Here is a 24613-nt window from a genome sequence, read left to right on the forward strand (position 1 = left end):
TGTAATTTCTTTACACTTGTAAAATATCAGAAACGCCAATTGAAGGGAACCAAGATACCATTTAGGCTATAGATACTATTCATATTTACACCTTTCAATACATATCATAACACACCATTCACAGATATAGCTCAACATGGCTTCAGCCAAAGTGTTTGCAAAGCTTCAAGCAGACCAAAACTCGATAACCCAACTAGCAGAACATCATTCAAAGCAAGGCTCCAATCTATCCAACTCTTCTCTTGCGAAAAGAGCGAGCTTAGCAGCACAGCGATGGCACCAGAACGTATTAGCAAACCAAGCATCAGCGCAAAACAAAGTAAATTCGTAAAGATGCCTGTTGATCGCACTCAACTAACTCTTATTTGTATATGAAAAAAGTTTCCGCCTTCACGAGATGAGAAGGGTAAATGGACGATATAAACTCTAAATAGACGCCAGCGACTAACCGATTCATCTTACAGAGTTGCTAAAACGCCACCAGAAAGATCCACCATCCCTCTGTCTTCATTTATATCCAACCTACTTCAAATTCGAGCACGAGGTAAAAATGAGTAATTGAAGAGGCTCGGTTGACGTTTTTTTCAACTCTTTGATGTCTTGTGTTAGGATGGTTTCTTTTCGTACAAGAGTCAATTCAAGGTTTGTAAATCATGAGTCACCATGTCGAATGGAACGTGTACTTATACAGATGTCCTACAGGAATTTCTGGCTTGCATCAAAGATAAACGATTACCAGGCGATCTCATGGATGTGTTTGACGAAGCTCAGTGTCGATATTATGATGGTATAAATGCACAGACACCTTGCGAAAAGAACAGGCTCTTTAACCGAGTGTACTGATTAGGCTGCTTGATTGTCGAGATCCACGATCATCGAGGACAAAACACCGAAACAACAGCAATCACGAAGCGCATTGTGATGAAACCAACAGCAGAGAGTATATGGACGGATATCAATCTATTGAGTGAAGAGTGGGGATTTCCATGGACAGAGAGCATTGCTTTGCAAGTGGAGGCACAAATCCTTGTAAGTCTGGCTTTTGGCAATATGTACAAATCAAAAAAGAGCTCCTCTTATCGAATTGTATTGTAGATTGCTACAGAGGAACCCCTGTGTCTCGATCCCACAATTCAAGTAACTCGTATCAGCAATGCGTTGGAATTCACCACCGGGCATAGACGACCTAAACGAAAAGCAAAATACAATTCTGTCGAGCGAGAGCAAAAATTAGCAAAGAAGGCAGAAAATAACAAATTAATGACATTGATGGATTCCGTAAGTGATAGAAATGTGTGGAGTAAGTGCAAGGGATTATCAATGGCTAACAATACATCTTGCGGGCACCAACAGAGAGCAAAACGCACATTTCCCTTTGAGCCAAGCTTTGGAAAAATATCATTTGTACAAGATTGGAGATCGAAAAAGAGCAAACAAGGATCAGAAGCATTGTCAGCGATCGATATCAAGAAGGGGAAGGGCAGAAAGAGTGTCAGCAGTGAAGTGCCTGTTTTATCGGACGGTAGAAAGTGTGTACGAACGATTCGATTTGAGCGATCTGAAGCCGACAAGAAGGTGTATACAATTGTGAATATCTATGTATATAATGGTGATTATGATGGTGTCTTTCGTTGGGGCACTGTATACGATACCAGTGTGAATGGAGGCAATATTGATTTCAATATTGGCCCTGAATTCTTGATGGAAACCTATGTGCTCTCTCTGAAATCAACCTACGGTCAATTCAATACAATTGTTTGCGATAATTCTAATGCCAATATCGCGCCCGTACCGCCATCGCCTTCCACTGCACGTATACCTACCAGCATGCAACAGCAGACGCAACAGCAAGCGCAACAGCAAGCTGCCACCAACTTTCAATTGCAACAATTACATGCCCAACAAAATCGTGCGATGCAAGCAAAGGCTGCCATGCTTCCTGCTCATCAAAGAGCTTTGCTTGCTCAGGCTCAAGCCCAACAACAGCAACAACAAGCTCAGCAACAACAAGCTGCTCAGCAACAGCAGCAGCAACAGACTCAACAGCAAAATGCTCTAAGTCAAGCTCAAATACAAGCACAAGCACAGGCACAGGCACAAGCACAGGCTGCTCAGCAGGCTCAAGTCCAAGCCCTTGCTCAGGCTCAAGCCCAAGCTCAAGCACAAGCACAGGCCCAGGCACAAGCTCAAGCACATGCTCAAGCACAGGCTGCTCAACAGGCCCAGGCACAAGCTCTTGCTCAAAGCCAGTCTCAAGCTCATATGCAACAACTACAACAACAAGCTCAATCGCGAGCATCTACTCCATCTCAATCTCATTTGAGCACACCCACTATATCACATGCAACTCCGTTACAACAATCTGCATCTTTACCTCGTCAATCACTGGCATTACCTGGCAGTGGCATGAAATCGCAACAACAAACACCCACTCAAGCACAAGCTCAGCTTTCTGCACAACACATGGCTGCCTTACAGCAACAGCAGCAGCAGCAACAGCAACAAGCTGCTATGCAATCCTTGGCTTTACCACAACGAGCTGCTCAAGCATCCGTACCTACTTCACAAATCAACAACATGCTGCCTACCAATGTTGTTAACACACCGCAACAACAACCTCAAGGCATGACAGCTATACAGCAAGCTGCTCTTCAGCAAGCTCTCAGTGGAGGCAATAGTCAACAAATCACACCACAGGCTTCGTTACAGAGAATTCAGCAATTGGTTGCTACTGGCGCTATACCCCTTGCCACTGCTCAGCAGCTGGTCAGTCAGTTGGCCAATTCTGGAAACCTACAAAGACAGCAAGCTGCTGCTGCTGCTGCTGCTGCCGCTGCCGCTCAACAGCAACAACAACAGCAACAAGCATTGCAGGCTCAACAGCAAGCGCAACAACAACAACAACAACAACAACAACAACAGGTACAACAGCAGCAGCAATTCAACCAGCAATCGCCTGTTCAGCAACGCATGCAGCAACAGCAACAGCAGCAACAACAACAACAACAAGTACCCAACACTGCGCAATCACAAGCTAGTGTAGCAGCATCACAATTGTTGGCACAAATGAGTCCTCATCATCAACAGCAAATGGGCGTGTTGATGGTACGTCGTAATCATTTAGCTCAGCTTGCTCAACAGAGAAGTATATCACCAGAAGAGCTACAGGTTCAAATTCGACAACTACAACAATTACAGCAAGGTATTCTTCAAGCCCATCAACAGCAGCAGCAACAAGCACAGCTTCAAGCGCAACAACAAGCGCAACAGCAAGCATTGCAACAGGCACAGGCACAGGCACAGGCACGCGCTGCTGCTGCTGCCCAAGCTGGACGTACACCGCAACTGTCTGCACATCAAATACCTACTCAACAGCAGCAAGGTACACCGCAACAGCAGCCGCAACAAGTGCCGCAACAAGGATCTCCTGCTCCTAATGCACAGATCAATGCACAACAAGCGCAAATTCTTCAACAGTTGATGATGCAAAGAAATTTGAATGCCATGAGAGGTAGAGGACGAGGTGGAGTAGCAGCAGGACAAGGTGCAGGAGGCCCATTGACCCAGCAGCAATTGGCCGCACTTCAGGCCATGCGTCAAAATGGCGGTATGATGCGCAATGTACAAGACTTGAACAGATCAGCAATGATGGCAGGGCTTGGTCCCAATCGCATCAACACGGCAGCACTACAAGCCGCCGCTGCTGCTGCTGCTGCTCAACAACAACAACAGCAGCAGCAGGCTGCTACAGGTACATCAGGTACACCTGGATTGACTTCGGTTGCAGCTCCTGGTAATGGCACACCCAATGTGTCCGCAGCAACGCTCTTGGGACAACAAGCACAGGGATTACAGCAATTTCAAATGAATTTACAATTTCAACAACAACAGGCAGCGGCAGCAGCAGCTGCTCAACAACGAAACAACATGATGAACTTCCAGCAACAACAACAACAGCAGCAGCAGCAAGGCAATAACGCACCGAATAGTAATAATGCCAACCCTAACTCTTAACCTTGTCAACACACTATACATTAAAAAAAAAAAAAAATCCAATGTCCCAAAAATGCATTATTATTCATTGCCCAAATTAGGTAGTTTGCTTAATTGTACGTGGTACAATTGTCCTGATATGGTGCCTTGTTTTCATTTTGTAATCTGATATAAGAAATCAACTGTCTAATTCCATTCCTTCTTTTTTTTTTTCTCTCTCTTTATCATACTAAATCATATATATATAAATATACATAATGCCTCCAAATATCCAACAAGAACAAACACCCGTGGCGTTTATCGATCATTTTTGGTCCAAAGACAAATCAGGCATGGACAAACTGTTCAGCTACATCCAAACAACACACCAAGATCTTGAAATGATCCACAGCATCTATGTTGAGCGATCTGCCATGGAACATGAATTTGGACAGAGACTACTGACATTGTCAAGAGATCAAGAGAAGAGCCATCAAGGCGAAAACGTACAGGGTGTCTTGGCTGCATACCGTGCAGTGTCAATGGAGCTGAAGCAAACAGCCACCACACATTTGGAATTATCTGACAGGTTGAAGCATCAGGTGGCTACGGAATGCCAGAACAAATTGACAGAGTACAAAGAGTTGCTTTCCAAGTGGACAACTGCACTGGAAGATCTGTATCAAGACCGAAAAGAAAAAACCATCGAGTTGTTAAAAGTAAGAGAGCTTTGCTTGTCTCGTTTTGCGCGAGAGAAAACGGATGTTGACATGACCGTGTTTAGATCAGAGCAAAGTATTTAAAGGAACACGACATAGCCAAAGGGCAATCAACACCTACCATGGAAGCATTGAGTAAGTGGACATGACCATCCCCTGACTGTCAAGCCTACCATGTTAAACAACGGCCCTTTTTGTGAGTAGAAAATCAGTACAAGACCATGGTGGTGAAAGTGGATGAGGTTGCTCAAGAATGGAATTCAACATGGCGAGAAGCTTGTGAGGTAATGTAGCTCAGTTGAAACTGCATGAGTCGCTTACCACTCACACCAAGTTATAAAAAAAAAAAAAAAAGGTATTGGAAGCCATGGAAGAGGACCGTGTCGAGTTTTTAAAGAACAACGTATGGGAATACGCAAATCTAGCATCAGCGACACTGCTTGTACAAGATGAGGTAGGAAGATGTCATGATATAGCATGTGGGCACGTTGGGGCTGATCAAATCTAACTGCATTAATTAGTGCTGTGAGAATATTCGCAAGCAATTGGAAGTGTGCCATGTCGAGCAAGAGATTGAGAGATGTATAGCATTGTATGCAACAGGCTCCAAGATACCAAGTAAAGCCAAATGTTCATTATGTGTCTCGTATTGATCGGCTCATCTCACAGTATTTTTTTTTTTTTTTTTTTTTTTTTTTTAGCCACAAACGAATATGTTGGCGAATTGATGAGAGAGCAAAAGAAGAAGCACCAGGCCGAAAGAGCTTCTGCTACTGAGAACGTGCCCAAACCACCATCAAAGCCACCTCGTCAACAAGGTGCACTACCACCAATACAACAACAGAAACAAGCTCCCAAGCCAATGCAAAGAAACCGAGATGTTCAGCAGCAGCAGCAAGAGAAGGATATCCCTGAGAATGTGACTCATAACGCAAGGCCACAAGAGCAACACGAACCAAACGATACTGGTTCTCAACATCAAGAACAACAGCAGCTTCCATCCCATCAACATCGCCATCCACGACAGGAACCACAGTATCAGCAAAGACAAGAACAGCAACAGCAGCAACCAGACCCCATCCAACAGAAGCCTGTTGAAGCATCAGTTTCTGCTGTTGTTTCCACCACGCCAACACATGATACCAGTATGGATTCTTCTTTCAAATCCAAGACTGATCCTTATAACAATCAATTCCGTGGTGTCAATATCAGCAACAATATGGGGAGTACTGCTACTCGGGGCCAAATCAAGAGAAAGCCTCTCAACAAGTCTCTCATGGAACAAGTGTCGAGTGAAATGGCTATAGCTCGTCAACAGCGAGAAATGGAACAGCAGCAACAGCAGCAGCAAAGTACGCCCTATGCCTCAGTTAGAGGAGGAAAAGGAGAAACTAACAACACCAACACATATAAAGCTGCTAAAGCAGACGCAGACAATGGTTCTTTGGACATTTTATTGAAATCGTTTGAGGGATCCAGCAGCAGTAGCAACAGCACGCATGCTTCAACCACACCGGAAGATCACCCAAATGCTGTCGTCAGTGATGAGGCCAGATATCGTCGACAGCCATCCGAGTATAAGCCTGATACAGGATCTATTCCCTCTAGAAGATTTACTAGCAACAAAAACTCTAATCATCATGTGCTTCAGCAAGTCATGGACACTTCCCCTGCTGCTTCTTTGCACTCTTCTACACCAGAGCCACTCTCTCATCCAGTCGCTGCTGTTGCTGCTCCAAAATCACCTCGTCCCCCAGCACAACAAATTACCAACAGAGATGTTCAACAACAACACTGCAGCAATAACAACAGCAACGCACCTTCATCTATGTATGCACAACCAGCAGCAGCAGTGCAACAACAACCTTCACCTAATATGATGCAGCAGGGTTTACCAGAGCAGAATACAGGATATGCTCCCCAGCCTAATCCCGCTTACATGGGACATCATCAGTATCAGCAACAGCAGTACATGGGCGCACCACAGAACATGGCTCAAGCACCAATGCAGCAACAACGATCCCCACACATGCAACCACAGAGATCTCCCATGATACAGCCCATCAGCTCGCCCATGATGCAGCCAATGCACTCGCCCATGATGCAGCCAATGCACTCACCCATGATGCAGCCTCTCCATTCTCCCATGGTGCAACAAAGAGGCACATTGCCGCCTCCCATCACAATTCCCACTAATTTTGCAGCGACACCTCAGCCATCGCCATCCATGTCCTACTCTCATCTAGGCGGTGTGTCGCCTGGCGGCATCTTACCGCCACCCACCCAGCAGTATACTGCTATACCACCAAGACCACTGCAATACACAGACGGAAGGCCCATTCAATTCTGGGGTAAGCATACTATTCAATAGAAACGTCTCATTAATTGTCATATATATATATATATATATATATATATAACAGTGGATTAACTCTTTGTATTCTATAGCTCGTGCCAAGTATGACTACGATGCCAAAGATGCAGACGAACTCTCCTTCAGGGCAAATAATTTGATGGGCATTCTAGATGCCGATATCACACAACAATCATGGTGGGTAGGTGCCATTTACGACGAGTATAGACAAACATGGTCTATGGCTGCCTCCATTCCCAGTAATTTCATGAACAGTAGTGTTTAGCGCGCACGCTTTATTGTTGTAAATATATATATATATATATATATACATGTACACGGATGTATTCATCCATCAGTCGAGTGATGATATCTTTTGCTGTAATGTTGCGATTTGAGAGTTGATTTCATCCAATGCGTTATCCAGTCGCTCGTTTTCTTCTTGCTCCAACTGTGTGCTAAATAACGGCAATGAGGGATCCTTGATGGTCTTTTTGTTTGGTAAATTGGCATTCAACGCATTGTGGTCTGCAAAGACTTGGTATAAGGATTCTGTTGGCTCATTGAAAACCAATTCGTCGTATAATAAGCTCATCACGGGCTTGTCTTTTGGCCATGGCTGTCCATTCACGTCGTCTTCGTAAGGGTGAAGTCGTAAATGATGATATAAAACAACGGGTTTCTCGCTGACAACGTTTTGGAAATGGATCTTGATCATGATTTCGAATTCTCCCCAACCTGTCTCTGATACTTCAAATGGTGGTTGTTCAATGCCTATTTGTATGTGTGTGTGAGAGAGTGTCATGACAACGCGTCTGAGAAGCAAGGGACACTTACTTCGTAGAGGATTAGGATATGTTTCGTGTAGCTTGAACACTACTTTTTTAATATAGTAGCTAAGGTCTTCATTATCAAGACCTTTCACCATCACGGTCCATTTGTGAGTATGATCTGCATCTGATGCCTTTTTTCCATTCAAAGGATAGGCAATGCTTCCATAATAGAATGGTCTTGATACACTGATCCCCTTGATACGTTTATTTCCACTAGACATGAATTGTTGAATAAGAGAAAAAAAAAAAAAAAAAAAAAAAAAAAAAAAAAGACAAAAAGAGCAACAACTGACTGTTGCGAGATCAATTTTTGATGAACCGAAGTTTACGCTGAATGGGACAACCCAATCACAAAATCGGCCTATATCTTTTTGGTAGAGAACAAAACTCAATTGAGCACTAGATCCAGCTCATCTGTATGCAAAAGCTTCGACGTACGTTTAGTTTATAGAGCTTGTGTGGACGCGGCACCTCGAAGTAACTGCAACACAAGTATGGCATGTCAAAAAAAAAAAAAAAAAAAAAAAGACTAGTTTGAACCAAGCGTTTGCAATATAGTATTTGATACGATTTTTATTTTTAAATGAACACACTTTGATTATCGTTCCCAAACTTAGAGTTGCTCCTCATCCTTGACATGTCGTTTCATTGACAAAGAGCCTTGGTGTTGCTGTAACTCTACAAACGCTTTGATTGTTATGTTGTTAATCGGCAGGATGGGATATGAGTGATTTATTCTGTCTTTTTGGGAAGCTCAACCTTGGGAATAGACTATGGTATATGCTGAGTGAATCAAGTAACATGGCATTGTTCCTTAGGGATACTCACCATATCTGGCTTCATGATCTAAAGAAATAAAAGCAAGAGGATTCAATACACTGCATTTTAACATGCTTTTATTTAACGGGAAATTTACCTTGTTGACAGCAGTGCTTCCAACAGCCATGCCAGTGCACATGATCACAAAAGTATAAAACTTGTTCGCTTTGGCCATAATGTAAAGTGTAGGGGTTAAAAAGAATTTATCAAGTCGCAGGCCATCTGAACCTGTTCCCAATTGAACTTTTTGATGTCGGTGTTGTAAAGGATTTCATCATCATCACCATCATCATCATCGACATGTTGTATAGCAATGTCATTGCTATATGCCGTAAGCCTTGCTTGACGTGATAAGAAGATACAGTTTTTCTATGGCAAGCACTCTGTCGATGCTTGTATGGCTCTAATGACCTCATTTACCGCTCTAGATCAACGACATTTATATGCAGTTAAAATTAACATCCATGTGATTGACATGGGCTATCATGAGCAGTATGCTTCCAGATACGAATGCTCAAGTTATATATTTTGTAGACAATAGCACATCACGTTCTTCTCCGTTCATATCAATCACAAAAGAGAGCAATGCTATTTCACCGTAGTGGTGATGGTAGTCCAACAACTTTATATCAGAAAAAAGACCTGAGAAAGAAAAAAAAAACTTTTGTTCTTCTTTTTCCTCTTGGATTCCTTTTTGCAAAAGAAAAAGTAATTTTTGATTGTAAATCATCAAGTGAAAAGAAACCAACTCACAAACGCGTTTATACTTTTCAGATACATAGACAGCATGGGAAAGACTACTACACCAGAATTGAAAAAGTAAGAATAGCACCTTCCCCTCTCTCGTAACAGAAGAAATAGACTAAACAGTATGTTGATTACAGATACATGGACAAGCGTCTCTCACTTCAGCTGAACGGCAATCGCAAGGTTACTGGTGTTCTTCGTGGATTTGATCCCTTTATGAATATTGTCTTGGATGAAACTGTCGAAGAAATCAGTGCTACTGAAAAACACAACATTGGCATGGTGGTAAGGTTATTCCTAATATACATCCATAAAGTGTCAATCTTGACTTTTTTCCTTTTCTGTTGTAGGTTATTCGTGGCAACAGCATCTCCATTATGGAAGCTCTTGAACGTATTTAGATTTTGTAGCATACATGGAGTGACAAACACGCAGTCTATTTTTCAGCTTGGATCATACACCCACCACACTAAACACCAAACACCAAACACACACACACACACACACACACACACACACACATACACACCATAACACTCGACATGGATATGAAAGCAACATTTTGAAAATAATAAAAAACAAAAAAAAAAAAAAAAAAAAAAAAAAAAAAAAAAGATATTTATTTATCCTTCTTGGTCTCCTTGTTCTTTTTGTCCTCTTCGGTCGCTTCTTCACCAACTTGTCCATATTCATTGGCGCGAGTATGATCCACCTTGTAGGCATGTCTTTGATAGAGATACACAAAAAAGACGAAATCATCACGGAGACAAGCAAGACGGTGCAAAGTGGGCATTTTGATGACAAAGGCAAACAAATCATCTACAAAAAATGTGAATATTTTTATGCGTATCATGCTTCTAGTAGCTGTCAAACTTACCAATGAACGTGTTCAACGACTTGTACATCAAGGTCTTCCAGGGCATGTGAGCAACACTCTTGAGTCTGTAATTAATGTACAATTGGGGCAACATGGTAATGAAGCCAAACATGTAGACAAACTCCACCAATGTCTTGAGAACATAAGAATACCAACTCTTGTGCTCATCATAATACAAAGAGTAAATGGCGTAGCCTGCCAATAAGGGATAGGAGAGCCACTTGAGGTACTTGAATGCAATAGCATCATACTTGGCTGTGTCGTCTTCCTCTTCAGTTTGATCTGCCTCTTGGTGTCCCAATGAGGGCAAAAGAGATCCAGGCGTCCACACAAGCTCGTATTTGAGTGCTTTGAATACTTTCCATAGTTCAATCACCAGACCAAAGCCCTGACTGATCAAGACCATCCATGAAGTCTCTTGGTTGTTATCCAGCAAATACAAGAAGATGACGATTTGGAAAAAGATGTTGACAATCAATGTACGCACAGAGATACCAGCACTATTTTGCTTCTTCTTCCAAAAAGCAATATCATTCTTGAAAGCGAGCATCTCAAACAAAGAGTGAAGACAGCTGACAGCAATGGTAGTGCCCAAAAGCACTGGATTGGTTTCCAAAAACATGCGCTTGATCTCATCCATGTCGCCTGAACTCATGCCACCCAAAGGACTGTTGGCTTGTTGCTTCATGGAATCGTCGAGCGAGGCAAAAATGTTGAACTTCCACATGGAGATGGGTTCAATACGAATGTTCAATGGTAATGTATCGACTGTTTCGTTGACTGCAAATGCGTTCTGCTGCAAAGCCCAAAAATCATTGGGAAACAAGATGGGTCTGTAAAAGCCTTGTTTTCCTGAAGGGCTGCGAGCGAGTCCATGATCGAATTGTACGTCTAGAGAGCGTAGGAGTTAGTTAGTGGCAATTGCGCAAACAACAGATCCAATCGACTTACATTTGAGAACTGGAGGTTGCAAGCCACTCTTTGGAAGCACATTCTTCTTGTCACTGAGCAGAGCAAATGTGACATTTTGCTGCCAGTAAGCAACCAAGGGAGCACGACGAGTCAAGTTTCCCAAAAGACCAGCACCAAGGCCAACAATACCTGCTACAGGAGTAGCTTCCTATGTGTTGCTAATATCAGATATGTGCTGAAAACACCCAGTGAGATCATCAGCTTACTTGGTCAGCTTGCTTATCCTCCTTCTCATTCTCGATGGCTGCAGTCTCCTCTGCCTTTTCTTGCTCCTCTGCCTCTTCCTCCTCTTCGGATTCCTTCTTTAAAAGATTCTTTTGCTTGACAATGGTCTTGGCAGGATAAAATTTGGTCAAAACTGTATTTCAAAAAGATGTGAGATGAGTTTGATCTACTGGTGTATGGAAAGACTTTAATGATGTGTTACCATGTCTGTAGTAGACTGTGGAATCAGGATTGAAGGATTCGTCATTTGGGTTGATGGGCATGCCATTTTGAGTGATAAATACATGAGCATAGACAGTTCCGTTATGTTGCATACTCTACAAGAACGCTGTTAGAATGCGTTGTGGTTCCCACTATTCAATACACTCTTGCAACAACTTACCTTTGTGGTAGGAATATCAATACGGTGTTCTCTTGCTTCAAACTGTTGGCCATAATGAATATCAGAGGTGGTGAAGTCAGGGGTTGCTTCATAATTGTTGAAATACTCGTCCTCGCTGACAAATACAGAGACCTCTAAAGGTGTGCCTAATTGCCAAAGAGGTACAAAAGTCTCTGGCAAATCGGTAAGAGGGATCTCGGGATGAGGATAATAGAATACATTGTTTGGAACGCCATGAGTATAATCGCGAAGTGTTACTGAGCCAGGCACAAAGGTTGGTTTGGCAATGACAGGTTCTCCATTCTCAGAGGCAGGTGCATTGTTGTTGCCAATCTCAGTTGAAGGTTTATTAAACCCTTTGCGCAAATTATATTAGACTTCACGTTATTCAAACATCAGCAAAAAGCACAAACCTCCTGTAACAGTCTTCATGACAAGCCAAAAAAAGATCATTTGCACAATGGAGCCACCATACCTTTGCATAAAGCTCTTTTTCTGTTCAGGGTTTTCGCCCGTTGCAGGTGGCGATGTAGCCAAATTTTTATTATCTGACATATCGTTTCAAAAAGAAGAGAGAAAGGTTATGTGATGCGCTTTTTTTTTTTTTTTTTTTTTTTTTTCTTCTTCAAATAACCCAAATGTTGATTGGAACTCAATTTACCTGTGAGTAACTGTGTAGCTTTCCAATGGTGTCTATAGCATTATCACCATGTACTCGCATGAGATATTTGGTCTATACACCAAGCAAAAGTATCTTCAAGGCATACCCAAGACAGCGTCTTGCTTGATAAAGCTGATTTGGATCACCATAGATATTCATGTAAATCATGCAGCAATTTCAAGTGAATAGCCCTTGATCAAAATTGTATAACGGCAATGACGGGACAAAGAAATTCCTTGAGAACATGCACAGCCTGAGCAAGCTTTTACATTTGAATACGCTTCGATTGCATTCACTTGCTTTTGTAGTAGTTATCCTGCAAATATCTACCAAAGCTTAGATCTTCGATATCCAAATCTGATCTCTATACTATGCTACTGCTAACCGCCGGATCGCATCAATGTAAGCCATGTGAAATGGATCAAGATGCCCATGTATACAACCTCCAGAGTGTCTATACGTCATGTCATACATGATCAAGGAAAACGCACATCAAACGAGGGAAGCAATCTCCCTTTTTTGTGTGACTCTTGGGTGTTCTGCTGCAACTCCCAACTTGCAAGAGTCCACAAGCAAAATCTGCTGCCCCCAAGTTGAGCAAATGGAAAAACACACCTCTTTCTTTTTCGAATTTTAAGGGCCATCGTACGTTTCTCTCTTTCTTTTTTTTTGCATTTTCTTCTTCTTCTTCTTTTGTTTTGTTTGCAATAAACGACAAAAAAGCATGTCCAATACAGATTTTCTCTCGGTAACTATACACATCAAGCCATCATGTTCCATATGCTAGTTTGTTCACCTGAATACATTTCGAACAGAGAGCTATCGATATAGCTAAAAAGGCTACCGAGGAGGACCGCAATGAAAACTATAAAGACGCCTACAACTTGTATCAGAACTGCCTGGAGTATTTCATGACAGCTATTCGATGTACGTATGCTTGGCTATATGATGTGGAAAGAGTTGATATTTATCCCAAATTTTTTGCTCTGTTTAGATGAGAAAAACGATAGACTAAAGGAGCGTATTCGCGAAAAGCTTGTGGAATACTTGGACAGAGCTGAAACTCTCAAGACCTTTTTGAATACCCAAGAAGAGAATAGTAAGCAGAGTACGAGCAACAGCCCCACCAAGAACGGTGCCACTGCTGGAAAAACGAAAAAAGTGTAAAATAGCAACCAAATGCAGCCCAAGCAAATTACAGAGCCCCACACATGCTGATCCTTTTTTTTTTTTATTTATTTATTTATTGCGTTTAGTGGAGGATCTGATGAAGAGGATGATGCTGATATGAAAAAGATGAGAGCCAATTTGTCCGGTGCTATCTTGACTGAAAAACCAAATGTGAGCTGGAACGACGTTGCTGGTTTGGAGTTGGCAAAGGAAGCCTTGAAAGAAGCTGTGATTTTACCCATCAAATTCCCCCATCTTTTCACAGGGCAACGCAAACCTTGGCGTGGTATTTTGCTCTATGGACCTCCTGGTACCGGTAAATCATATCTCGCAAAAGCAGTTGCTACAGAATCCAATGCCACCTTCTTTTCTGTGTCATCTTCGGATCTCGTCTCGAAATGGCTTGGTGAGAGTGAAAGATTGGTTAAACAACTGTTTCAAATGGCAAGAGAAAGCAAGCCTGCCATTGTGTTTATTGATGAGGTGGATTCTCTATGTGGCTCGAGAGGTGAAGGTGAATCAGAAGCTTCTCGCCGTATCAAGACAGAGTTTTTGGTGCAAATGAATGGTGTAGGTAATGATATGGACGGCGTTTTGGTGCTTGGTGCTACAAATATACCTTGGCAGCTTGATTCTGCCATCAGAAGAAGGTACACTTTTTTTTTTTTTTTTTTTTTTCCCCAGTGAGTTTTCATGTAAAATGTCTGACAAAAATCAACTCTAGATTCGAAAGACGTATTTATATCCCTCTTCCTGATGCAAATGCTCGTGCCAACTTGTTTGCACTGAATGTGGGCAATACACCTTGCACACTTTCACAACAAGAATTCAAACAACTGGCTGACATGACAGATGGATACTCTGGTTCGGATATTGCTGTATTAGTCAGAGATGCGCTTATGCAGCCTATTCGAAAGGTCCAAAGCGCAACTCACTTCAAATCTGTACGTGTTTACATGCCTTGACAATGACACTAAAATGACTAATACCTTTGCATGTTCAAGGTTACTGCACCATCTCGATTGAATCCAGGAACAATGAGTCAATATTTCACCCCATGTTCTCCAGGTGATCCTGCTGCTCAAGTGATGAGCTGGATGAATATCGAAGGAGATCAATTGTTAGAACCAGAATTAACAATCCAAGATTTCTTGAAGGCAGTTCAGAGCTCTCGCCCCACAGTGAATGATGTCGATATCAAACAGCATGTTACTTTTACATCAGATTTTGGCCAAGAAGGATAAGACTTGAAAAGATTAGAAAGGAACCAATTTCTTTAATAATAGTGATACACAGTATATATGCCGTATAGTGTAATGTAACAACCCCTTTGTCTTTTTGTCTCTTTTTTTTTTTTTTTTTTTTTTTTTATAAATCACTATCCATTTTGTATGCAACAAATGAATCCACCTTATGTACGAGAGTGTTCAGAGAATGCAAGCGAACATGTTCACCCCCGCCTTCAATGAGTTCTGGTCCACTGTCTCCCCATTGTACAGGCACCACTACATCCTTGTTGGCATAAACCAAGACATTGAATGTGCCTATAGAAAGAAAAGCTCGTTACATACAAATTGCTCATGCACCATTGAGTTTGGATCTTACAGTCATCTCCCTCTAGTTCTGGTAGAAATGACACACTTGCTGTAATTTGTCGTAAAATGGATCGGATCTGTTTGATTGTGTTTTGTTGTATAATTTTAGCCCTGTGTAAAAGTATTGGGTACATGAGCATCAAATTGAGCAATACTAGAAAAGGCCAGCACTTACTGATCAGGAGGTATATTTTCTGCCATAGGGAGGCCATTCTCACCATTGACTTCGATATTGAAATTCCATCTCTCCAGTACCTCCAATGTCTCTCTTGATTTGATTACAATAACAAGCTTGCTGATCGTACTTGATTTTAGCCATTCTGTATTTGCAGCCTTGTAAACATCACATGTAGAATAGTATACTAGGCGATATGTACCTTGTAATTGTCGGATGATGCTGCTGATGTAGGCTGTAAGTTCAGGATTGGTTGAAATCAGCACCTTCATACCATATCGTGTCGTCATGCTAAAATCATCTATAGGGTACAGGCCTCGCTGATAGAGAATACTAGATGCAGTGGATGGTTCGTTCATTGTCGTTATTGCCACTATTTAATCATTTTTCTACTCACCTATTCAAACTACACTCTTCAGACAAAAAGCGGGTCTCGCGTGAGATGATATGCACAAAAGACAGCTTGATATACACCTACCAAAGAACTTTACAACCAACGAAGATGAACCTTCTAGAGTGATAGATGAATTTAGATCCATATTTGACATGACTTTGTACCAAAGAAACAAGTGAAAAGGTGCGACGCCCATTCTCCTACTTTTTTTTAAAAAAAAAATCGACGCGGGCTAGAAATTTGTCGTGTCAACATTACGCGGGGTACCACAGTTTGGGATCAAGAAAGTCCATTTTCGCATATATGGATCGAGTCGTAGACGTCTTGGTTTTATGCATTTCTCCGTGAGATCTTGTCACACAAATCTAATACTTTTCATCACAAGATAGTTATACATTTTCACGAAAAAGCAAAATTTACAATTGGTTAGTTGTCAATATGATGCATATGCTTAGCTAAGTTCATCATTGAAAAAAAAAATAAGTGGGAGGCCTTCAATCCGCTCACACCACCTCCTTATATGTTTCTTGGCGCAAAAATATGGTAGACAAGGGCTATACAAGACAAGCGAGAATACAACATAATGCTAGGTGCTAGGTGCTAGGTGCACTATCAATAAAAACCGGAAACAAGGCAGGATGTCAAAGCCCAAGTACCTGATGACCCTATGGAAGTAGATTGCATGCACAAACAAAAGCAAAACGCTAAAAAAAATCTTTTAAACAGCATCGCTATTCTAGACCTTCCAAGCTGCCAAGACCTGATGATGACCTTCCCCAGTTATACAACAAAGAGGGACAGCCTGTGGCGGTATACATTGCAATTACCAGTGCTCACAACACCAACAACCACATCAGAATGTGTCCATTGCCGACACAAACGCAACATCTTCTACCACAGACGAGGGAGACATCATTACCATCGACACTATCAAGGCGAGACCAGTTCACACGTTAGCAGCACCCGCATCATTCACGCCAACAACCAACATAAGCATCAACTCACATGTGATTCAGGCGTTATGGGACACTGGTTCAGCCATTATTACAGCCATCAATGAAAGTACATGTGAACGATTACAGCTCACAATTGACACAAATACCGTCATATCGTACTCAGGCGTCAGCAACAAGATCACAAGCACCATCGGTACCACTACTCTCATAATTTTTGGTGTACCTGTCAAGTTTCACATTATCAAAGGTCTAACTCGCGACATGATCATGCCGTAGGATGGGACATGATGATGAAAAGAAAAGTAGCCATTCACACGCTAAACAAAGTCATCACCTGCCATATTGACCTCAGAACTGTAAATGTGGATTACAATACCACTGTGTCTACTAGCACCTTACTAGTTCATCTGACCGATCAACAAACAAGCAAGGTTCACGCGGTAGTACTGAATCAATACAAAGGCCTGTTCAGAAAAGATGATGAAGCGCCAAGCATCACAAACAAAATACATTTTCGCATTGATACGTTCAACCATGACCCAATCTACACTAAACCACGCTTGTACCATCCCGATCTACAAAAACAAACCTACCACAAGTTTGAAGAACTACCGTAAATAGCCTTCCTTTTGACAGGTATTAAACGTCAGTGAAAATATCTATTTTTACTTCTTCCAATACTCTTATTACAATAAATCCATCACCACTTAATTCTAATACTACTTTAATAATATTTACATATATTATTGATGAATCCGTGATACTAAGTCGATGGTACTAATCAGTTGTCGACTGTATCTATAACGAAAGCAAAGAGCCTCTTGTAATGAGCAGTGCAATGATGATCTTGTAGGGTAGAAGACAGATATACTATTGATGGACAAGGTGGTGTTACTATTTGTAGGTCCTTAATCTTGGGCAACACTTACTATATAATATATGTAAGTATTATTGGACAAGTAGTATTAGATTAAGTGGGGATGGATTTATTGTAATAAAAGTATAGTAAGAGTAATGACAGATATTTTCACTCATGTTCAATACCTGTTGTAATTAAATAGCCACCCAAACGCAACTTGATTGAAAACCGAAATTCACCAAATAGCACTCATTCAAATGCATGCTATTTGGATCTATTAATAAAAGCGCTCAAATGTACATCAACAACCATTTAAACATACTAAAGTAAAGATACACGCTTATATCGCACATCGTGTGAATGAATCACTCCTGATCACAGTGTATTCAATCACACCCATGATGGTCGTAATAAGAGAAGTTATCTTTATCCAAATGAAATCAAATCAATAACAAGCATATTCAAATATGACAACTATGCCCTGCTGCCATAGTTGCACAATATCCCAGATAAAGGGCTCCATACCTCAATAACAAACATCACACTAGACATTAAACCATCAATGTTACATTAAATCATGCTATGACGATAGCTCACCCAAGCCCATCAAGGTTACTCAAATCGACCCTTATGGCCAGTGCTCTTGCATTGATTACCACTTTAAATCAAACATCAACAACATTTGCCAGATATCGCAATAGCAGCACCTATTGCTCTCTAACATCACTAATCCTACAAGCTAGCTGCAAATGTATAAATACTCTTCTTTTTTTTACTCAATTCCAGGATCTTCAGTTCATTTTATACACAAACTAGTTGCACAACATCGCTTCGCGGTGTATACAACGTCGTGCTGCCGCAGGCTTACTCCACCATGAAACAAAGCTTTATATCTGTTGAGAAATGATGAGACTAACGGCCTGACAATAAAAAATGGATGTAATTTGAAATATAAATATATAAAAACTTTATTGAAAGACCTCAGAGTATACTATATTGTGTGTATAGTGGCCAGGTACGTTTTCCAGTACAGAAATATCAGGATCAACCATGATTCTTATCGATGATGGCTTACTGATCCTTGACATTGCGACGTACAACTGACCATGTGAGAAGACGTGAGAGGGAGGATATAATCCAACGTTAGATAATGTTTGACCCTGCGATGATTTGTTTATAGTCATGGCAAAGGCCAATCTCACAGGAAACTGGGTGCAACTGAAGTCGAAGGGAATTCTTCGGTTGGCTTCTGTGATAAACTTGATCCTTGGGATATACACAACGTCACCTGCTTTTGGCCCTGTGGCAATGGTGGCTTCAATTATTCTAACACCCAAAGATTTTACGATTAGCCTGGTTCCATTGCATAATCCGGCTGAAGGATCTAAGTTTCTCAAGATCATTATTGGAGACCCAACTCTCAAAACCAATTCATGTGGAGGCAGAGAACCAGATTCTATGGAGTTGAGAAGCTCAAGAGGCACCTGAATTTGAAATTGAGGATCACAGACTTGATCATAGCTGTAATAAGTGAACTTTCTTCCCGGCAAGTTGTCAAGTAGCAGATTGTTTATGACTGAGACATCTTGGTTCTTTGGGGTCAATATAACACGTTTTGCAAAATAATGGTCAATCGTTGAGCTATTGTTGATGTTTGGAAACACAACAGCTAGCAAATCCAGCAAGTTGGTAGAATTGAAATACATTTCATCTGGGATACGCACAAAATCCGAAGGAATAATGTCCCTAGGTAATGTCACCGTTCTAACTTTTCGTTCACCAATTTGTAGTAAATAGCTAGAAAACTGTTGTAGCTGGTTGGCTAAATCCTGATTGTTGTCTTCAAGTGCTTGCTGCACTCGCATGTTAGTTTCCAGCTTGAATTTTCTAACTTGTGGCCAAAAGCAGCAGCGGTTGATACATTGAGACACAATGCCTGATCTACTTGCACCTGGGACGATTGGGAGAACTTGGCGAAAATCGCCAGCGAAAACGATCAAGCGGCCACCACAAGGTAAGCTGTTTTTCATCATGTCTTTGAAGGTTCTGTCTACAGTTTCAATTAAGTCTTTTCGAATCATGGAACACTCATCCCATATAATCAGCCTGGCTCTCTTGATGAATTGAGCTATTTCAGAGGATGGTGTAAAATCACACATTGTTGTAGATGAGGTGTCGATGGGGATTTTAAAGGTAGTGTGGGCAGTTCGACCTCCTTTCAGCAGCAGAGCCGCCGTTCCTGTTGAAGCAACTGCAATTGCAATTTGATTTTGTTTGCGGACGGCAGCTAACAAAGCATTGATGATGAAAGTTTTCCCAGTACCACCAGGCCCGTCAATAAAAAAAACAGTTTGGACTGTGCAGCATCATAGTTTTCGTCGGCTAACGCGCAACTTTGAATGGCATTATAAGCTATCAATTGACTTGGATTGAATGGCAATGAGTTTGGGTCAGGAGCTTCCAAGGCTTCAATTAGCAGAGTGGCATGCATCCTTTCCAACGGGGTAGAGTCCTCAGGGTAAGCATAGTTATCCCTGGTATCAACAGTAGGGAAAATGTCCTTGAAACCATTCGTAGTTTTCAAATCAAATTGGTTGGCAACCAAAATTTGATTTAAATCAAGAAGGCAGTGGTCATACATCTCATCTGTTATTTCAGTGGGAACAGGTTGATTCAGAGCTCTTGCCTTTTGTTGCCTACGATACAAATAGTCCTCGGCTAGATGCAATCTGTGATTCAACCATAGCTGAAAAGGATCAGAAACATCGCAGAAGGAGAGCAGAATACAGAAGAGTTGCCGTATTTTTTGAGGTGACATAGTGATGCTTGCTTCTGACCTGGTATTATTCCATTCATTGTCATCTTGAAGAAGACCCATTGCTCTGGCAGTAGCCTGATAAGACGGATAGACGCGGCTATTGTACGCTCGCATGTAGGTAAAGGATGTTGCTCCTGGAATTCGATACAAAAGAATTCTTAAATGATACTTTTCAATATCTTTTGAAGATACAGCATAGACTCTGCCAATGGCTTTACCAAAACCTGAACGTCTAGGTCTCCAAACTCTTGGGTTCTGTTGTTGATGAAAAACGTACTTTTCACAGAAGTCCGGATACAAAGTTTGCTTAGCTTCGTTGTCTTCAGGATTTTTGATATTGTACTTGAACCAAGCTGTCAGGATTGTTTTTGGAAGTGTACGACTCAAGGCCTGGTCAGAACTTTCGTTCTCCAAATGGATTTACAGGCGCTCTGTAGAGGGATATTCCTTATGCATAGGGAAAGACATGATTCTCCAACAGGCTTCAGATGCCGAGACATATCTTGCATCAAGAAACTTTTTTATCTCATCCTGGTGATCATCTTGAGAGGATGAACCCATATATACCTGTGCTCTGTCATGGCCCTTGTATACATATTTGTATATATATTTGACCGAGTTGACTTGGCTGCAAATCTCCATGTTGATGTGTGCGTTGTATTTAGCGACCAAATAGAAATTATGAGGCACGACGCAACAATTATCAATAGTAATTCTTCCACTATGCCTGGAAATTGTACGATCAGTCATCAATCGTCTTCTGTATATAATTTTGCTTGACTCTTCTGGGTTGATAGTCGTTTCGTCCATGAATGGGTACGGGTAATTTTTTGAACATTCGCCGTTCGCCATACAGGGAGCATTCGGATCTAACAGACCGCATGGACCGTGAATCATGCTATTAGCCACAGTTTCATATGCAAGTGGGTTTGAAGCAGGATCAGGCATTTCTGCGGATACAATCCTCCTATCGATTTGTTCAGTGGTCGTTGGCTTGTCCTGGTCTTGCAATATAAACAGCATATGACAATGAGGTAGCCCCCGTTTCTGAAATTCAATGGAGTAAACATATGCAATTACTTTTCCCAGAACAGACTTTTTTACAACATCCTCAATGAAAAGCTTCAGCTTCAGATGAAAAACTCTGGCACAAAGATCTGGTCTGTCAGTTGAGATTTGTTGTTCAAGCAATTCTCTGGTTATTTCTGGCCAGGCCGCCGGGTTGCAGGTAAACGTAATGTATAAATCTGGCTTGCCAAATCTTCTGACCAAATTCATAGCGTCTTGATATAGTTGAGCCATGAACCTTGGGCCACCAGTGAATGTTGAAGGCAATATAACCTTTTTTCCAATTGCACTAATGTCATGGTCGTTCAGCTGAATTGCATCTTGAAGGCCGCTATAAACAGCAGCTCGTAAGGTATCTTGATTGAATCTAATAAAGTTCAGTCGCTGTTGTTCCATCTTAGCATACATATCGACGAAGTATTGGTGAAATAATCTTCCAAATGAATGCAGGCTAATTTGCTGATTTTTTGGTAGTCCTTGCTGTTGTCCTTGTCGTACCATCAATCTTGAGCTGTAGTATTACATGATGGTGATGGTTTTGTCCTCATCATCATTATTGCTATCAGATGCAATGTCGATTTCGGTTTCAGCGTGATCAAAGCCTTTCACTTTGATGTGCCACCCAGGATCGCCAAATGGAAACATCAAAACGTATTGAAGAGGATCAAAGAATTGATTAGATTCATTAACCCTTGTTAGGTTATCACCAGAGCCTTTCAATCTTAAGACGATATCACAATTTTTTGGCTGTTCGTTGCTGCATTCATCGTCGCCATCAAACAATAGTACACCAATTTCTGGAACTTTAGGTCTATTGTACCTTCTTGGATCAGGAGAATCCTCTGAACGAAATATCATTCGTATATTTTGAATTCCTCCAGGTTGCCCAACTGATAGCTCCTCCATGGTTTTAAATAAGTCAACAAAAGGATTGACTTCGTGCATCATATTTTGGAAGAGACGCATAGTGGTTCTCTCAACGTTGGGGTTTCCAGCAACATTCAGTCGGTTTTGGAGCTCATTTTCCCCATCATCGAATATATATATATTGGAGCAAATTTTGGGCGTGTATCATTTGCTGGCATAAGTGCAGAGCTCATGAGATGATAGACGCTACCGTGAATACGGAATGCGTAGGCACCATTTTGATTATTCGCAACTGATTGATCTAAAGTTGCATTCATGGAGGTAAAGCTGAGAGCAGAATTGTACGTTCTAATGTTCGATTTGAACTCTTTGCTAACATCGTCATTGCTACTCAAAAGATTGAAAATAAGCTCTGGAAAATGGTGTACTGGCTTCAAGATTGCCTGGCCATCTTGACAGCAGATTTGAAACGTTGGAGAAGCTCTTGTTCTTTGCTTTCTTTCATCAATCCACATGTAGACTCCACATTTTGAGCACAAAGCATTCATGCCTCCCAAATCATTTCGGTTAGCCTCAGGCGCTTCAGGATTTCGCGCCATCAAAAAAGAATCTATTGCACCTGTACGTAGAGGATTTTCGGCACAATTATAATGAGATCGGCGTTGGTGTCCTTCTATTCCACAAAAGGGACATACAACTGCTGTTACGATGACATTGGAGTCCAGAGTTTCAGCTGTGGCCTTAGATTGAGAGGCATTTGGAAAGTCTTGTACAATTGGTGTTGAAGATGGTTGCTCAGATGGCTGATTGATTGGATTTAGCGCACAGTCAAGATGATTTCTGTCTATATGTCCTTCTCTATGACACCATGGGCAAGTTGCTCTCCTGTCAGAAGTATTTCGAAGTATCCTCATTCCACAATCCTTATGCGAACGCCTTTGGTGTCCAGCGCGGCCATACCACTTACACCTTTCTATATTCTCGTTGACGGTAGCTCCTAATTTCAAAAGTGGGCTCATGTACGTTGGAAAAGTTGTTACTGGAATCTTACCTTCAATAGGCTCAGGAACAACAGGATTTGCAGTTTCAGGGAAATTGTGAAAGACAAAATTTACAGTATATGGCTCAGCTGGAGTATTCGAAGAATCAGAGCGGTTTAAACGACTTCTCAAGCTTCGAGGCATTTGGATTGTTAGGTAAAACTTGGGTATATGAAGAGAAAAGGATTATGTAAATGCTTTATTTTCCAAGAATTTTGTTAGGCTTCTACCAAGCTGACAGTAATGGCTGATTTCCCTACGGGCACTCTTGTAATTAACTTTTCACTGTGTGACGGCAGAATAAAATGTATTATTTTAGGAGTTTGGTGATAAGAAGGATCATCTATCTGGCCAGTACAGAGACTTCAGTTTACTTTACACCTGTCAGTTTGATAATAAAACATACCTTTATCAAGTTGACATTACTGTTTTTTTTTTATTCTTTTTTTTCGTGAATTTTAGTCTATAAAGCCTCAGATTCCACATACTATGTTAATGTTTCAATTTGCATGATTGAAACTGCTGTGCCAGAAGGGCTACAACTGTCTATAAAGATTAAGGTATTCTTGATGGGTAGATATGTCTGTGTTGTGCAACAACATGGACAAGCTATGATAATTGAAGTGCATCTCAGCTATCTAAACACTGAGGTTCACCAGATGTGATAAGCGTTGTACAAGATAAATTGCTACTTTGGCATTCAGAACTTAGTATAAATAGAATAACTCTTGTCTTCATCAATAAATCTTTAGTTTTTGTGTATTACCTTATTCAAATAAGTCTTTTCTTGTTTTTAAAATGTCGAACATTTTTTATAAGCTACAAATAATAATCCTTTTATTCTTTGTGCTTAACAGAAACATATGTAATGTGGATCATTACACCTCTTTATTCCAGGACACCTAACTAGCTTAAATATGATAGATTCCTGGTCAATGACTACTACGTTGAGATGGTATATAAATAGCAGGCCACTGGGGCCTTATGAGTTGTTGGTATAGATAGCTTGTTGAGGGGCCACCTAAGTCGATATGTTTCGTGTAGTGTAGGTGGACCTCGACATCTTGTCATTAGGGATACTTAATCTATTCTAGTTCCTGAGGTACCCGTG

The 24613-nt window shown here is 41.2% G+C and overlaps 10 protein-coding genes across 10 annotated transcripts; 5 read left to right on the forward strand and 5 right to left on the reverse strand.

Annotated features, from left to right (window-relative positions):
• Window positions 1-136: 136 nt before the first annotated feature.
• CDC7_1 (Cell division control protein 7) lies at window positions 137-4014 on the forward strand (the record flags this gene model as incomplete). The annotated part of the gene is made up of 8 exons (XM_064826558.1): window positions 137-319; window positions 382-406; window positions 465-544; window positions 610-642; window positions 703-787; window positions 848-1029; window positions 1096-1278; window positions 1354-4014. The coding sequence occupies 8 exons, from the start codon at window positions 137-139 to the stop codon at window positions 4012-4014; spliced, it is 3432 nt and encodes a 1143-aa protein (XP_064678418.1).
• A 236-nt stretch (window positions 4015-4250) lies between these two features.
• Window positions 4251-7330, forward strand: ATC70_007297 (uncharacterized protein; the record flags this gene model as incomplete). The annotated part of the gene is made up of 7 exons (XM_064826559.1): window positions 4251-4691; window positions 4757-4826; window positions 4896-4975; window positions 5047-5145; window positions 5213-5309; window positions 5393-7042; window positions 7140-7330. 7 exons carry the CDS (start codon window positions 4251-4253, stop codon window positions 7328-7330), a joined length of 2628 nt encoding a protein of 875 aa, XP_064678419.1.
• A 69-nt stretch (window positions 7331-7399) lies between these two features.
• On the reverse strand, window positions 7400-8098 carry ATC70_007298 (uncharacterized protein; the record flags this gene model as incomplete). Its single annotated transcript, XM_064826560.1, has 2 exons — window positions 7400-7818; window positions 7882-8098. The coding sequence occupies 2 exons, from the start codon at window positions 8096-8098 to the stop codon at window positions 7400-7402; spliced, it is 636 nt and encodes a 211-aa protein (XP_064678420.1).
• A 1385-nt stretch (window positions 8099-9483) lies between these two features.
• ATC70_007299 (uncharacterized protein) lies at window positions 9484-9844 on the forward strand (the record flags this gene model as incomplete). Its single annotated transcript, XM_064826561.1, has 3 exons — window positions 9484-9515; window positions 9581-9728; window positions 9794-9844. The coding sequence occupies 3 exons, from the start codon at window positions 9484-9486 to the stop codon at window positions 9842-9844; spliced, it is 231 nt and encodes a 76-aa protein (XP_064678421.1).
• A 218-nt stretch (window positions 9845-10062) lies between these two features.
• ATC70_007300 (TauD domain-containing protein) lies at window positions 10063-12454 on the reverse strand (the record flags this gene model as incomplete). The annotated part of the gene is made up of 7 exons (XM_064826562.1): window positions 10063-10262; window positions 10321-11211; window positions 11272-11440; window positions 11499-11650; window positions 11720-11834; window positions 11900-12255; window positions 12313-12454. 7 exons carry the CDS (start codon window positions 12452-12454, stop codon window positions 10063-10065), a joined length of 2025 nt encoding a protein of 674 aa, XP_064678422.1.
• Window positions 12455-13284: 830 nt separating this feature from the next.
• On the forward strand, window positions 13285-14974 carry GRR1_3 (SCF ubiquitin ligase complex subunit; the record flags this gene model as incomplete). Its single annotated transcript, XM_064826563.1, has 6 exons — window positions 13285-13308; window positions 13376-13487; window positions 13555-13723; window positions 13817-14380; window positions 14455-14674; window positions 14735-14974. 6 exons carry the CDS (start codon window positions 13285-13287, stop codon window positions 14972-14974), a joined length of 1329 nt encoding a protein of 442 aa, XP_064678423.1.
• A 124-nt stretch (window positions 14975-15098) lies between these two features.
• Window positions 15099-16090, reverse strand: ATC70_007302 (uncharacterized protein; the record flags this gene model as incomplete). Its single annotated transcript, XM_064826564.1, has 6 exons — window positions 15099-15274; window positions 15336-15436; window positions 15501-15645; window positions 15703-15833; window positions 15898-15913; window positions 15979-16090. 6 exons carry the CDS (start codon window positions 16088-16090, stop codon window positions 15099-15101), a joined length of 681 nt encoding a protein of 226 aa, XP_064678424.1.
• Window positions 16091-16532: 442 nt separating this feature from the next.
• ATC70_007303 (uncharacterized protein) lies at window positions 16533-17126 on the forward strand (the record flags this gene model as incomplete). The annotated part of the gene is made up of 3 exons (XM_064826565.1): window positions 16533-16567; window positions 16635-16704; window positions 16752-17126. The coding sequence occupies 3 exons, from the start codon at window positions 16533-16535 to the stop codon at window positions 17124-17126; spliced, it is 480 nt and encodes a 159-aa protein (XP_064678425.1).
• A 1551-nt stretch (window positions 17127-18677) lies between these two features.
• Window positions 18678-22003, reverse strand: ATC70_007304 (uncharacterized protein; the record flags this gene model as incomplete). Its single annotated transcript, XM_064826566.1, has 3 exons — window positions 18678-20065; window positions 20134-20917; window positions 21095-22003. The coding sequence occupies 3 exons, from the start codon at window positions 22001-22003 to the stop codon at window positions 18678-18680; spliced, it is 3081 nt and encodes a 1026-aa protein (XP_064678426.1).
• Window positions 22004-22114: 111 nt separating this feature from the next.
• Window positions 22115-22543, reverse strand: ATC70_007305 (uncharacterized protein; the record flags this gene model as incomplete). Its single annotated transcript, XM_064826567.1, has 1 exon — window positions 22115-22543. One exon carries the CDS (start codon window positions 22541-22543, stop codon window positions 22115-22117), a length of 429 nt encoding a protein of 142 aa, XP_064678427.1.
• Between the last annotated feature and the right edge of the window lie 2070 nt (window positions 22544-24613).

This window comes from Mucor velutinosus (assembly GCF_035048745.1).
Source record: "Mucor velutinosus strain NIH1002 chromosome Unknown tig00001551, whole genome shotgun sequence".
Classification (NCBI taxonomy): Eukaryota; Fungi; Mucoromycota; class Mucoromycetes; order Mucorales; family Mucoraceae; genus Mucor; species Mucor velutinosus.